Here is a 13,866-nt window from a genome sequence, read left to right on the forward strand (position 1 = left end):
GTCCACCAAACCTGACGTCCCCTCGCGGCGCCCCACCTTCCCGCCCACCAGTTACCTGACGCCGGCAGCCCTTGGTCCGCCCCTGACTCCCATTGGCCGAGAGGTTTCTTTGTTAGCTGAAGCTCACCACTGCCATTGGTCGGTAGGGCCGCCGATCGCGTCGGGGACGAGGCTCCGCCCCGCACAGCCCCGCGTGCTTCCTCCGCCCCCGCGCCCGCCCCCGGCCCCGCCCCGGGAGTGCGCGAGGCGCTTCGCTCCCATTTGCTGCGGCCGCTGGGCGCGGGGGCAGCGGCGGCCGGACCGACCGCAGGGACCCGCGGCGACCCGGGGCCTGAGAGGCGGGCCGAGCGCGGGGAGGCAGGGGCCCAGGAGGCCGCGTCCATGGGCCCGCGGCGGCCGAGCGGTGGCTGTACGAGCGGGCGGCGGGGACCGCGCGCTCTGTGAGGGCCTGGCCCACGTCCCGGCCCCGCGGAGCCGCCCTGACCGCCGGGGGCGCGCTCCGGCCTGCGTCGGCGGCCCGCGGCCGGTGTGAGGCGGGGACATGCCGCGGCGCCCGCGCTGACCGCCGAGCCGCCGTGCATGGTGCCGCCGCCCCTGCCGCCGCCGTCTGCCGGGCCGGCCTGTGGGCCTCGCCGCCGCCGCGCCGACCATGTCGGCGGCCAAGGAGAACCCGTGCAGGAAATTCCAGGCCAACATCTTCAACAAGAGCAAGTGTCAGAACTGCTTCAAGCCCCGCGAGTCGCATCTGCTCAACGACGAGGACCTGACGCAGGTGAGCGGGGCCCGGGGGCGAGGCGGGCCTGGCGCCGGCGGCCCCCGCGCTCGGGGCCGGAGAGCCTCCCGGGAGCCGGCGCCTCGCCGCTCCGACGCCCGGGAGACGGCCCCGCAGGGAAAGGAGGCGGGCGCGGGTGGGGGTGCATCTGAGGCTCCTGGGAAAGCAAAAAGAGCCGGAAAAATGTGCATGAGCCCTGGCGTGCGAGTGCGAGCGTGAGTGTGAGAGTGTGTGAGGGGGGGGGGGGGGGTGGCGGGACGTGCACTGAGGCCCGGGACAAAGGGAAAAGCCTCAAGTATGCCGAAAAATAACATCCTCTCCGCTCCCAGCGCTGCCGGGTGATTCATGCTTTTTGGGTGACTCAAAAACGCCTGGTTTTCCTTAGTTCGGACACAGCGCCGAGGATTTCTTGCTGCTTCACAGGCCCCCCCCCCCCCAACCCCCACCCCGTCGTGGGACCCGACTTGGACTTGTCCCCCGGGTGGCCGCCGGGGTGGGGGCTGGGGGGCTGGGGCCTCTTCCTCTTGTCCTTGGGCAGTCGGGGCGGGAGTCCGGGGAGGAGGGTCTTCCCTTGGACTAAGCGGGGCCTGGTGCTGGGGCGGGGGCTCCTCTCCCGCCGGCCCTGGGCGAGGAGTGAGGCCGCCGCGGGCCCGGGGAAAGTCGGGTCCCTGCTCCCTCCTGTACCTGTCAGATGGGGCTCCGGGATGGTCCCGGGGCGCCCACACCTGCCTCTTTGAAAAGGCAGGTCCCGGGGCCCCAGCCCTGGAGTGACAGGGGGAGGGGCTTGTATGGGAACAGCCCCCCGAGAAGCCGGGCTGTGGCCCCACTGGTCTTTGGGGACCTGACACTGGCTGCCCCCCAGCTCGGGGAACACAGGAAGGCTTTGGGGCCTTCAGCTTTGTTGGATTTGCAGCCTGGTCTGCATCCCCTTGGGGTGTCTGTGCCCCCTGCCCCACCCCAGAGCTTTCCGTCCTGCCCGGAGAGACATGCCTCCTGGGAGACCGGCTGGCCCTCTGCGTTTTCAGAAGAACCCGAGGAGGAAGGCGCTGCGGCCAAGTGTTCGCAGGGTCCGACTTCCTCTCAGGCTGGGGACAGTCGGGAGTTGGGTCAGGGCAGGAGTCATGGCCTGGGACGCAGTGCCGTCCTCTGGGCAGGTGCCCAACAGCCAGAACAGACTCCTTTCATGTGAGCCAGAAGCCACCCAGACCCTGAAGCTGCGGAGTCCGACGATGGTTGGGACGGAGGCCAGGCAGGTCAGCCCGGGTGGAGCTGGGTCTGGCCAGGTTCTGGCTGTGGGTTGGGCTTGTGCCGGGATTCCCTTTCTCCACTGGGTGCCTTTTTCTGGGAAGCAGAGTATGAGGAATGAGGGTCCTGGCCGGGAGTCCCGAGACCTTGCTTCTTGTCTTGGCGGTCACTTTCAGTTATATGACCTTGAGCAAGTCCCTTTGCCTCTGTACAGTTAATTTCCTTTAAAAAATATTTTTATTGATTTCAGAGAGGAAGGGAGAGGGAGAGAGAGACAGAAGCATCAGTGATGATAGAGAATCATTGATTGGCTGCCTCCTGCCTGCCCCCCAACCTCCCCCCCCAACTCCCCCCACTGGGGATGGGGCATGTGCCCTGACCGGGAATTGAACCCTGACCCCCTGGTTCATGGGTGGACGTTCACCCACGGAGCCACGCGGCAGGGCTAGTTCATTTCCTTTTCTATAAACTGGGAGTAGAGATTCCTGACTCACCTCAGTCACCAGGCTATTGTGAAAAGGAAGGACATGTTTTATTAGATTTTTTTTCTTACAATTTAAAAAGACAAACAAAAAACATCTTTGGAATAGTAAACGTGGGGTTGGCGGAGTTCTGAGAGTTTCCTTGTTATTCCAGGCAGTCGTCAGAGGGCTTGCTTTCTGATTCTTAGGCTTAGATTAACTAGAATGAAATATGTATATTTGAGTTGAATCTGTTAAAAAATTTAAAAAATCTGTTGATAATTTGATTCAGAGGAGTGGGGTTACACATTCAAAGTACTTTTCCTCTTTCGCTGTGTTCACAGTTGAATTGTTGATTTTAAAACAGGCCTGAATGGTAGTTTCTGAACTAATGAGTGGGGCTATTTGTGCTGCGAGAGATTAGGTCAGCCTTCCACCTCCTGGGATCTTTCAGGAAGAAACTGCTCTTGAAACGAGGAGGGGGACCCAGGGCTGCTGCCAAGAGCTTTCGCCGCCGCTCTCTGCATCCGGCCCCTCCCTTACCACCCCAGCTTCTTACTCTCATCCTCCTGGCTTCTTCAGAAAACCTCAGCGATTGGTTCCCATCAGTCTCCCCCAAGTCCTTGCTTCCTGCTCCCTTTTCTGCCCTGAGCTTATTTTAGACCATCAAGGCTGGAAGAAAGATCAGCGATAACTGAGGCCACCCCCCTGTAAGAGGTGAGGACACTGGAGTCAGTGAGACTGGCTTTTGCCCTGGGATGTCCTCGTCCCGGGCAGGCATTTCTCCCAGCCCTCTGATTTGAGCTTATTCCCACAGCTGTGACTTTTGTTTGTTTTCCCTCAGAGAGGTACAGAAACCTCTTTCAGGGACTGCATGGCAGCCTCAGACCTGGAAGAGCCGTAAGATCAGCTAACCTACTTTTAACCAGGAGGAGACCAACCCCAGCAGCTTGCCCAGTTCGGGGACACCGTGAGGAATCTTCATCCACTGTTCTTGCCCTACTCGTATAAAGGGTCTCCAGTGGCCTCCCATACACTTGTGGTGAGGAGGATTGCGTCAAGGGTAATGATGTTACAGAAGGTTCCTTGGAGAGCAGGCTTCGGGTATCCTACTGGGGACCTTGAGATTGCTCGCTCGAGCAGACGAGTTCCGTAGTCTTTCCTCACTACTGGACTTCAGAGTGATCCAGGGAAAGGAATAAGCAATAATCCTCTGTTACCTGTCAGGGCACCCTCCAGTCCCAGCCCCTGTCCACAGGGTAGCATCTGTCCTTCAGTTCTTCTCCGATGCATTTCCTGCGTAGATATGGACTCAAGTTCATAGCTAAAACCTTTTTTAACCTAAACTGTATGTACGTATGCGCAACGTATATTTTCTGGTTAGTAACATGTCTTACAACTCTCTTCATGGTATTAAATAGAAATATACAAAAGTCATTGTGTATAGTGTACCACCAGATATGTATTATAGTTTTACTGTATTGATGGACAGCAAGGTTACCTCTGGGTTTTACTGTTATAAACGAAATGCTTCCACGAACAGCTTTCTAAATGTTTTTGGGTACATATGTGCCTGCATGAATGCAAGTATTTTTCTGGGGCAAATACTTAAAAAAGATGACAGGATTGACATCAAGCGCATTACATCTTTTATAGGTAGCACCAAATTGCCTTTCTAAAATGGCTGTGTCATACTATTGCCAGGATTGGATATTATCAAATGATTTAATTCTTTAATATTTTCCCTAATTACCAGTGATGTTAAGCCTGTCTTTATAATATTTGTTAAATATATTTTATTTCTTTAGTGCGTGCCAGTTCCTGTTGTTTGCCCTGTTTTTGTTTTTGTTTTTCTAAATTGGGTTAGTTCTCCACCCCCATTGATTTGTAGGAGTTTTCTATATATACTCGAGGTCAGGGGTCCACAAACCTTTTCTATATAAGGCCAGATAGTAAATATTTTAGCCTTGTAGGTCATATAGTTTTTGTAGCAACTATGCAACTTTGCTATTATAGTGCAAAAACTGCAGTATAAAGCTGCTGTAGACAATACATAAACTAATGGGAAATGACTGTTTCCAATAAAACTTTATTTACAAAGCCAGTCAGTTTTCAGGATTTGGTGACTCCTGTTCAAGGTATTAATCTGACACCTGTCATATAGCGCAGGTATTTTCTCTCAGGGTGTCACTTGTCTTTTAATTTTTATGTATGGTCATTTCTCTATATCATATGGTAGTTTTAAATATGAATGCAGTTAAATTTCCATATTTTCCTTTATAGTTTGCAGTCCTTTTAATAAATAGTGACTTTTTATTTATTTTGTTAACCCTCACCCAAGGATATTTTTCCATTGATATTTTTAGAGAGTGAAAGAAGGGAGACACACACACACACACACACACACACACACACACACAACCATCATTGTGAGAGAGACACATTGATTGGTTGCCTCCTGCACACATCCTGACCGGGGTGGTGGATGGAACCTACAACCCAGATACATGTCCTTGACCAGGTATTGAACCCAAGACCTTTTGGTGTGTGGGCTGATGCTCTAACCACAGGAGCAACACCGGTCAGGGCTGTAGTTTGTAGTTTTAATCTTAGCATACAAAGGTCTTCTTTCCAAAGTTATAAAAGCATTTCTAAATGCTTTTATGCATATGCTCATGATAGCACTATTCACAGTAGCCAAAACATAGCAACAACCCAAGTATCCACGGATGGATAAATGGATAAGCAAATTGTGGTTTATCCATATATTGGAATATTATCCTATATAATAAAAGGCCAGGACCATAAGTGTCACGACTGAATGACCGCTCGACCAGTCGCCATGAGGTGCATTGAACACCTCTTGGTCCCCCCGCCCCCCTCCAGGGCTCTGATTGCAGCATGGTGAATGGGGAACCACGGCAAACGGCGGGGGCGAGGTGGGGGTGGCGGCAGGGCAGGACTGGGGACTGTTGAGCAGGGCAGGCGGTGGGTGGCGGGCAGCAGCAAGCATTGAGGGGCAGCTGCAGAGAAGGTTGTGGAGCGTTGCGGGGGTGGGGAGCTTCATGGAGCGTTGCAGGGTGTCAGAGGCAAGCGTTGTGGAGCTTTGCAGGGCCGGGAGCGTAGTGGGGTGTCGCCGGGCGTCCCGAGTGTTGGACATGGCCCTGATCACAGGCGAGGCCTAGGGACCCTACTCGCGCACGATTTCGTGCGCTGGGCCTCTAGTTCAGTTATAAAAAAGAATGAAGTACTGAGACATGTTACAGCATGATTGAACCTCAAAAACATGATGTAAAGTGGAAGAGTCAGATACAGGGTCACAGACTGTATGATTTGTTTATAGGAAATATCCAGAATAGGTAAATCCATAGAAACAAAGCATATTAGTGGTTGTCAAGGTTCTGGGGGAGGGTGGAATGAGGAGTGGCTGCTGATGGGATCAGGTTTCTATTTTGGGGTGATGAACTGTTCTAAACCAGATAGAGATGCTGTTGCATAGCATGTGAATGTACTAAATGCCACTGAATTGATCACTTTAAAATGGTCCATTTTATATGAATTTTACCTCAATAAAAATATGCACAAAAATTGCAAGTGCGTGTGCACACACAGGTACATACTTCCCAAACCTGCCCTCTGCTTTTTGTGTCATTTGAAGTGACTATCTGATTATTTCTAGAGTCTAGATCAGGGATTGACCTTTTTTTTTTTTTAAAAAAAAGTTAGATAGTAAATACTATTGCAGGCTTTGTAGGCTAACTGGCCACATCGAGGAGTTTGTGTAGGTACTCATAGAACCATTTAGAATGTCAAAGCCATTCTTGGTTTCGGGCCTTAAGAAATCCAGTGGGTTAGATGTGACCTACCAGGCTCAGCTTGCCAAACCCCTGAGTTAGACCCACCACAGCTGTAATTTAAACTTTTCTAGTTGCCACATTCAAGAAGTAAAAAGAAATAGGTGAAGTTAATCTTAATTGACCTAACATATCCAAAATATTCTCCTTTCAACATGTAAAGAAGTTATGTGCAGTTATACCTTTATGGCACCTTTCAGTTCAGACTAGCCACTTGCCAAGGGCTCCAGAGCCATGAGTGGCTGGTGCTGCAGTGTAAGACCAGACACTGGAACTGCAGCAGCCCTGTCTGCAGCTGGGCCCTTGGGGCCCGGGGGGAAGAAGGGGGGAGGCTGTGCTTGTAGGTTCTGTCCTCCCTGAGGGCGCTGTGCAGAGCAGCTTCTCTCGGGACGCTGTGCCCCTCGCCTCCTTAGTGTCTTTTTTAGCCAACTTTCAGGCGTAACATGCTTTGAGTATTACATCTTCTTCGATGAGACTTTTTGGTATGGTTGAGAGCGTTGGGCCTCTGATCCTCACTCCCTACCCAGGGGCAAAAGGGAGGAGGGTGCTGGCCAAGGCCACTTCGGCCTGTCCCTGGAGAGAGCCTGCGAGCAGGGGGCAGGCTGGTGTGCCCCTCCAGGCTCCTCACTGGATGTGCTGGCTGCGCTCTGACACAGCCCTTTGTCTATGCTGAGTGTTTGCAGCTGTGTCCAGCTGCCTCTCCCTGCGTTCTAGCTGCTGCCTGACCTTTGTCTCTGGATTCTTTTTCCCTTGCTACACAGAAGGACTACAATGGAAGACCTATGTTCTATTCTTGGCACAAACTGCAGGGTGACCCAGGAAGGTCACTTACGTTCTTGGCGCCTCGGTTTCCCACTCACAAAGTGGGTGCCCATATTCGCTGTGCAGGGAGTGGTGTACTAATGGAATGAAGGGAGGATGCTGGCCAGGCCTGTAGAAGTGGCTGGACCCCCTTGGTGGTAATATTCCAGGAAGTGTCCTGAGGACCACTGCTGTGGGGGTAGCCTTTGTTTAGGCTGTCCCTGATTACTAGGACCCTGATATTGTTTAGCTGAAATAAAGAACTTGCACTTGGAATGTTTACTAGTATCGTTAAATTGTTCTCAAGCTGCTATTTAGCCTTAAAAGAGAGGGGAGAGCATTGAAAGCAGGGAAAAGAGACACAGGGAAGTAACTTCTACTGTGGCGTCCTAATACTGTGGGAGGGAGGTGGGTGGACAGGGAGAGGTGTAAGAGCACTGAGTGCTAATTTGGAAGCATTCAACCTGAGAAAATAGGCTTTTCATTCATCCTTGAAAACTCACTCTCCAAGCCTCAATTTCCCCTTTGAAATGACACAGTTGCACCAGGTCAGTGGTTTTGAAACTTTCATTACATCTTGGATCCTTTTACTCAAAGTAATCACATACGGAAATGCCATATATGAGACATAAAAAGTGACAATTCTGGAATACATTAGGTAGAAGCCTGGAGCTTGGCTTCTTGTCCACCTCCACTCCTCATCTCTGGAGCCTCCTGTCACTTCCCTAGATTGTGTGGTTCCTCCACTTTTAGCGGTTGAGGGTCCTACGAAATCATCCAGGATGGTTTCACAGTTGCCCTGGGATGGAACCCTGGATGCCCATCCCCACTGCTCCCATCACAGTACCACTTCCTTTGGCGGTGAGAGCCAGTGGTTGATTCGCTGGCATTTGGGCTCTGTAGACTGGGACTGGAGTCTTCCAGACCACTCACTGTTTTTTTTCTAGTCAGGCTCATTGTAGTTCACATGAAACCACAGCTTTTTGCCAGGAGCTTATAACCCTCTGCTTCCTCTCCTCCAACTCAGCTTGGCGTTTGCATGTTGTGCTGGACGCGGGGCAACTTGCAATGAGAGTGAGCAGATGGGCCCTTCTGAGTCCACTCACTGAATCAAGTGTTACAGACCATGACCTCATCCTGCCCTTGGCAGCTGGGAGGAGAGCAGGGCTGGTGGCAGCATGACCACAAGGGAGGTTGGGTGGCCCGATCAAGGCCACCAAGCTGCCTAGCCATGGGCTGTGATATAGAACTCAGTTCCATGAGGCTTCCACACCAGTGTTCGTGTGGCCTGGAGTCTGTCTTCCTGCTCACTTTGCTTGTAAACTTGTGCTGTTTCTGTAGCAGGCTGGGGTATTGCAAAATAAATCAAAGCTAATGGACTTCTAATTCCTAGCCAGGGGAGAGCAAGGACCTGCAAGGGGCTGGGTGATCTCCCTCCATTAAGCAAAAGTGAGGTATTGCCCCCAGTTAGCAGATGGAGCCACCGAGGCTCAGAAAGATTCAGCGACCTGCCTAGGTCACAGGGAGGCCAGTGTGGGTTTTCCCAAAGTTCTGTTTGGCCTTCCTGTCTGATAACCTTTGCTATAAAAAACAGGGCCTTACCCTGACTTGGATTTCTTAGTTGCTGGGGTGTGTGGGGTATATGTGGGGTGTCGGCAGTTCAGGACATTGTGCAGGTCCTCCTGCAGGTTCTGAAATCTCCTTAGCTCCGGGGTATCCCACGTTCCCCAGGCAGGCTGCTGGCCTGTGGCAGTGACCACACCTTTGGCATAGCCCTGCACAGGAAGCACTGTTTTCCCCTGAAGCAGGAATTCAGAATCAGGAAATAGTTGTGTCCTTGATCTCTGTGGGTCCTAAAGCACAGGGCAGACCGCAAGGCTCCACGCGCACCTTCAAGACTGGTCTCTCACCTGAGTCCTGGTCCGTAGCTAAAGGGGCTGGTGGGCAGTGGCTGCTGGGAGTCTCATTTGAATCAGAGAAAGAGCCAGCATCTCCAGGCTTCTGGGTGCCACACCTAGAGCCTTTCCACTCAGGTTGGTGAGCGACCTGGATGTAGGGAGCCTTGGGCTAAGTAGGGTTGGGGTGTTTATTTGTCTTCTGTCTGGGGACCCACTCTGACCTAGAAATGTGACCCAGTTCCACTTTCCATTGAAATGTGCTCAAGGGAACGGAACGGTATGTGTGTGTGAAGTGGGGGAGGCGAGGACTTTCAGCTCAAATTCGGATTAGCATCCTGGTTCCATTTTAATGAGCATGTTACTCAGAGTTTGTGTCTGTGTCCCTCCTCTGAAAACCGGGGGCTGTAATAACATGTCTTTGGGTGTCATGAAGGTGGTGGAAGGGGAAAGAAATGGCAAGTGCCAAATTTGTCAATGCTTGGGTATGTGGTGGGAGCTCAGTAAATGGGGTTCATTTCGCCAGCACTGCCCCAGAGAGAGGCCCTCCCTCTGTGATTTTGTGGACTGGCTGACCCCACTGTTTCTATGTACCCCCACACCCACATAACATAGCCCAGGCTGCCTCCTCTCCCACTGAGCTGCTTGGCATCACCCTAGCAACTTCCTCATGTTAGCCCCCAGGGACTGGAAGGGCCATAGTCATTTTGCTTGTTTGGGTTTGATTTTTCAGCAATTAAGTATAGTAGTAAAGATTGAATTGGTTTTAAGAATTTGTAGTGAGCAGGAAATGAAGAGAACAGGTGCCATCAACTCAAGAGTTCACATTAGAGCGTGTGCTGATCCAGGGGACAGTGGCCAATGGCCAGCACAGCAGCCCCCCAAGCCCCTGCCAAGCCCAGAGAAGTGCACAGTGCAGGTCCCATGAATGGCAGTGGCTGATCCCAATTTCAGAAGTCACTTTGGTGGGAAGTGTCAGAGTTGCCATCAGCAAAGAGGGGGGATTGAGAGAAGCCACTTATCGACTAATGTCCCTGGGAGCAGTTGTCTGGGAATCAAAGTCCTCATACCCTGGGGCCTGGGTGCATTGGCTAGAGGAGCGTAGAGAGCAGCCAGGTCCAGTCCCACGTCGCTGGGCAGGTGGGCAGGAGATCTCCACCCCACTGCCTTCCCAGCTTTTAAAAAGGATTGCAGTCTTTTGCCAAGGGACCCGTCTCTAGGGGCCTAACAAGTAGAACTGGCTCCTTGCGAAAGCCTGTGAACAAGCTCATCTCACAGGCAGACGCCATCTCGGCACAGTTCCCATCTAGAAATCCTGTGAGCTTAGGAGTCCTCTTCTTTGGGGAGCTGGGCCAGCAAGTATGGCCACACAGCCTCTGATGGCAGAGGTTTGCCTATACTTAAATCGCAGGAGCATTTGACATGCTCTGGGAATATTTATTGAGGCCCTGGTGGCATTCATAGTAAACAGGCCACTATTAACTCACTTATATTCACAGCAGCCTTATGAAGTACTAGAGAGGTGAGAAAACTGAGATGGAAAGAGGTTATTGTAACTTGCCCAAGGCAATACAGTAGGTGGTAGAGCTGGGTGCAGACCCAGACAGTCTAACGCAGGGCCTCCTCCTTCCACTGTTTCCCATGCGACGTAAGTGGGGCCTTCTGGACACTCGGTCTCTGGCTGTGTGTGGTCCTTGGGCCCTCGTGTCAGGGGTGAAGGGCTGTCCTGCCAGAAGGGTGTGTGTGTGTGCTGGGAAGGGTGTGGCTGGAGGTTGAGGCTTGGGCTGAACTTACGTAGACTTGTTTCTTTTTTTCCTACCTGTTTTTTAATGGAAGCACTGCTTTTTGAGGGAGGGGGGTGACTCTTTCATGCAAAGCTCTTACCCCAGAAATTTGTCCCTACACTTTCTCCCTTTGCCACAAATGGTGTCATGTTCCAAAAATCCCACGGCCATGGCTCCTTGTCAAGACCAAACGGAAGAGGCAGCAAAAAATTTTTTTTATCCTCGCCCCAGGATATTTTTCCCATTGATTTCTAGAGAGTGGAAGGACGGGAGGGAAGGAGGGGGAGACAGAATAGGGGAAAGAGAAAGAGAGAGAGATGAGAGAGACACATTGATTGGTTGCCTCCTGCACATGCCTCTTCTGGGCCAGGGGTTAAACCTGCAACCCAGGTGTGTGCCCTTGACTGGGAATTGAACCTATGACCCTTTGATCTGTGGGCAGATACTCTAACCACTGAGCATACCAGCCAGGGTAGGGAGAGGCTTTTTAAAATGTCACTTTCCCCCTCTTTCTTTAACTGCTGTAGTCCAGGGAGCCTGGGCTGGACTTGCAGGGTATGTGTGTGGGCAGAGGGGTGAGTGGGCATCTGTGGGAAGTGAGAGGGAAGAATGAAGAGCAGACCATCAACTGTGTATCCTTGCCCTCTGTGCCTGGGATCTAGTAAGCTCTGTGCATGCTCATGAGTGCATGTGTTTGCGGGGGGGGGGGGGGGGGGAGATGTTTAGGGGAAATTCACATGACAAAATTAACCATTTTTTGAAAAGTTCAATTCAGTTGTATGTAGTACATCCCCAGTGTTGTGCAAACACCACCACTCTAGTTTAAAATATTTCATCACTCTGAAGGAACACCAGCAACTATTGCATGGTGGTTCTCTACACTTCACTCCCAGTCCTTAGCAACCATCAGTCTGCATTCTGTCTCTGTGGGTTTACTTCTTCTGGAAATTTCATCAAAATGGAATTGTAGAATATATTTTTTTTTTTTTTTTGGTCTGGCTTCTTGCACAGCATGTTCTCAGAGTTCATACATGTGGTAGCATGAATCAGTACTTCATTGCTTTTTTTATGACTGAACTGGTGGCCCGGTGCATGAATTTGTGCACATTGAAAGGAAATTAATTAGAAGAAATATTTTAATATCACTATTCGCCCTTTCTCTATAATAGAAGTGTCAACTAAATTCACGATTGACAGTGACAGATCGAAACACATGCATGTGATTGACACCAGTGAGAGCTTTATATGTAATTGCACATGTGCGAGTCAACTTAGCCTTTTAGAGATATAGAACAAACTTGCTTAATTAGACCTGCTTTCTGATGTAGCTAAACTTTTTCCAGCCCAGTGAAGCACTCCAACTTCTCTTTCAGGTAATTGTCAGCAACACAGCAGTAAATACCAACACAAAGCAGATTATTATTGTAGATCACGCAGGGAGAACAAAGGGTAAAATATTTAACTTCAGCAGTGTTTGACTATATTCTGCACAGTAAGAAAACCTGAAATCATTTTCAAGGTCCACCATTTCTTTTTTTTAGTCGGATCAAGTTTCTGAGCTTTCTAAATCTCTGTTTTCCAGCTAATGAAAAGAAAATAGGATTCCCCCAAGTCTCCTATCTACCTACTCCAGGACTTCTTGAGGATCAAATGAGATAAGGCAGGGGAAAACGCTTCGCAGACATTTGGTTAAAGTGTGAAATGTTGGCGCCTGGCTATAAAGCAAGTCCTGTTTCTGGGCTGAAGAAACTGCAAGGAGGCTAGTTGTCGCTAGGGAGAGGAAGCCAGGCATTGCTACATGATGTCATTACCCGGACAGACACTTAGCATATTAGCCTTTTATATATATACTAGAGGCCCAGTGCACAAAAATTTGTGTACTCGGGGGGGGGGAGGAGGGGGTCCCTCAGCCCGGCCTGTGCCCTCTCGCAGTCTGGGACCCCTTGGGAGATAATGACCTGCTGGCTTAGGCCCGCTCCCGGGTGGCAGAGGGCAGGCCCAATCCCTAGGTGCAGCCCCTGGTCAGGCTCAGAGCAGGACTGATTGGGGAGTTGGGGCACTGCCCTGTCACACACAGAGCAGGGCGGATCAGGGGGTTGGGGCGCTGCACCCTGTCACACTCAGGGCAGGGCGGATGGGGAGGTTATGGCTCTATCCCGTCACACACAGAGCAGGGCCTGTGATGGGCGGTTGGGGCGTCACCCTCTATCACCCACAGAGCAGGGCCGATCAGGGTGTTGTGGCACCGCAGCCTGTCACACACAGAGCTGCAGGGCGATCAGGGGATTGGGGAGCTCCCCCTATAAGGCACAGAGCAGGGCTGATCAGGGGGTTGGGGCGCCGCACCATGTCACACACAGAGCAGGGCCGATCAGGGGTTGGGGCGCCGCACCCTGTCACACACAGAGCCGCAGGGCGATCAGGGGGTTGGGGAGCTCCCCCCTATCAGGCACAGAGCAGGGCTGATCAGAGGGTTGGGGCACCTTCCCCTGTCACACACAGAGCCACAGGGCGATCAGGGGGTTTGGCCGCTGCCCCCTGTCACGCTGATCCCGGTGCTGGGAGGCCTCGCGGCACCGCTGATCCCGGTGCTGGGAGGCATATTACCCTTTTACTATATAGGATAGAGACCTGGTGCACGGGTGGGGGCCGGCTGGTTTGCCCTGAAGGGTGTCCTTGATCAGGGTGGGGGTCCCCACTGGGGTGCCTGGCCAGCCTGGGTGAGGGGATGATGGCTGTTTGCAGCTGGTCATACCCCCTTCAGATGGGGTTCCCACTGGGGTGCCTGGCCAGTCTGGGTGAGGGGGTGATGGCTGTTTTCAGGCTGGCGGGTGACTGAAGCTCCCAACTGCTCCTTTTTCTTTTTTTTTTCTTCTTTTTTTTTCTGGGCCAGCTTTAGCTCTGGCTCCAGCTCTGAGGCCTCCGCTGCTGAAAGCAGGTACCTGATTTGTTTGGGTTCTATAATCGAAACACTGTTTCAACTCCAGCTCTGAGATCCCGGCTGGCTGAAAGCAGGTTTCTGGGGTTTTGTTTAGCTTCTATATTTGTTACAAT

At 51.9% G+C, this 13,866-nt stretch overlaps 1 protein-coding gene and 1 long non-coding RNA gene across 16 annotated transcripts in view; both read left to right on the top strand.

Annotated features, from left to right (window-relative positions):
- The first annotated feature begins 228 nt into the window (after positions 1–228).
- Positions 229–13,866, top strand: part of LOC118649339 (myosin phosphatase Rho interacting protein) — a 240,912-nt gene continuing 227,274 nt past the window's right edge. For 13 of the 15 annotated variants that reach the window (XR_004965605.1, XR_004965606.1, XR_004965608.1 and 10 more), the window contains exon 1: positions 229–772. Coding sequence is in view for 11 of the 15 variants with exons in the window: in XM_036296234.1 (XP_036152127.1) it covers positions 650–772 (123 nt within the window). In the remaining 4 variants the exon portion in view is untranslated. The remainder of the gene's footprint in view (positions 773–13,866) is intronic. The other 2 variants (XM_036296245.1, XM_036296244.1) reach the window with 1 other exon arrangement.
- LOC118649341 lies at positions 2,350–4,385 on the top strand. The gene is made up of 2 exons (XR_004965609.1): positions 2,350–3,195; positions 3,323–4,385. It is a non-coding gene; the product is annotated as an uncharacterized LOC118649341 (long non-coding RNA).

Source organism: Myotis myotis, unplaced genomic scaffold, assembly GCF_014108235.1.
Source record: "Myotis myotis isolate mMyoMyo1 unplaced genomic scaffold, mMyoMyo1.p scaffold_m19_p_29, whole genome shotgun sequence".
In the NCBI taxonomy this organism is placed as follows: domain Eukaryota; kingdom Metazoa; phylum Chordata; class Mammalia; order Chiroptera; family Vespertilionidae; genus Myotis; species Myotis myotis.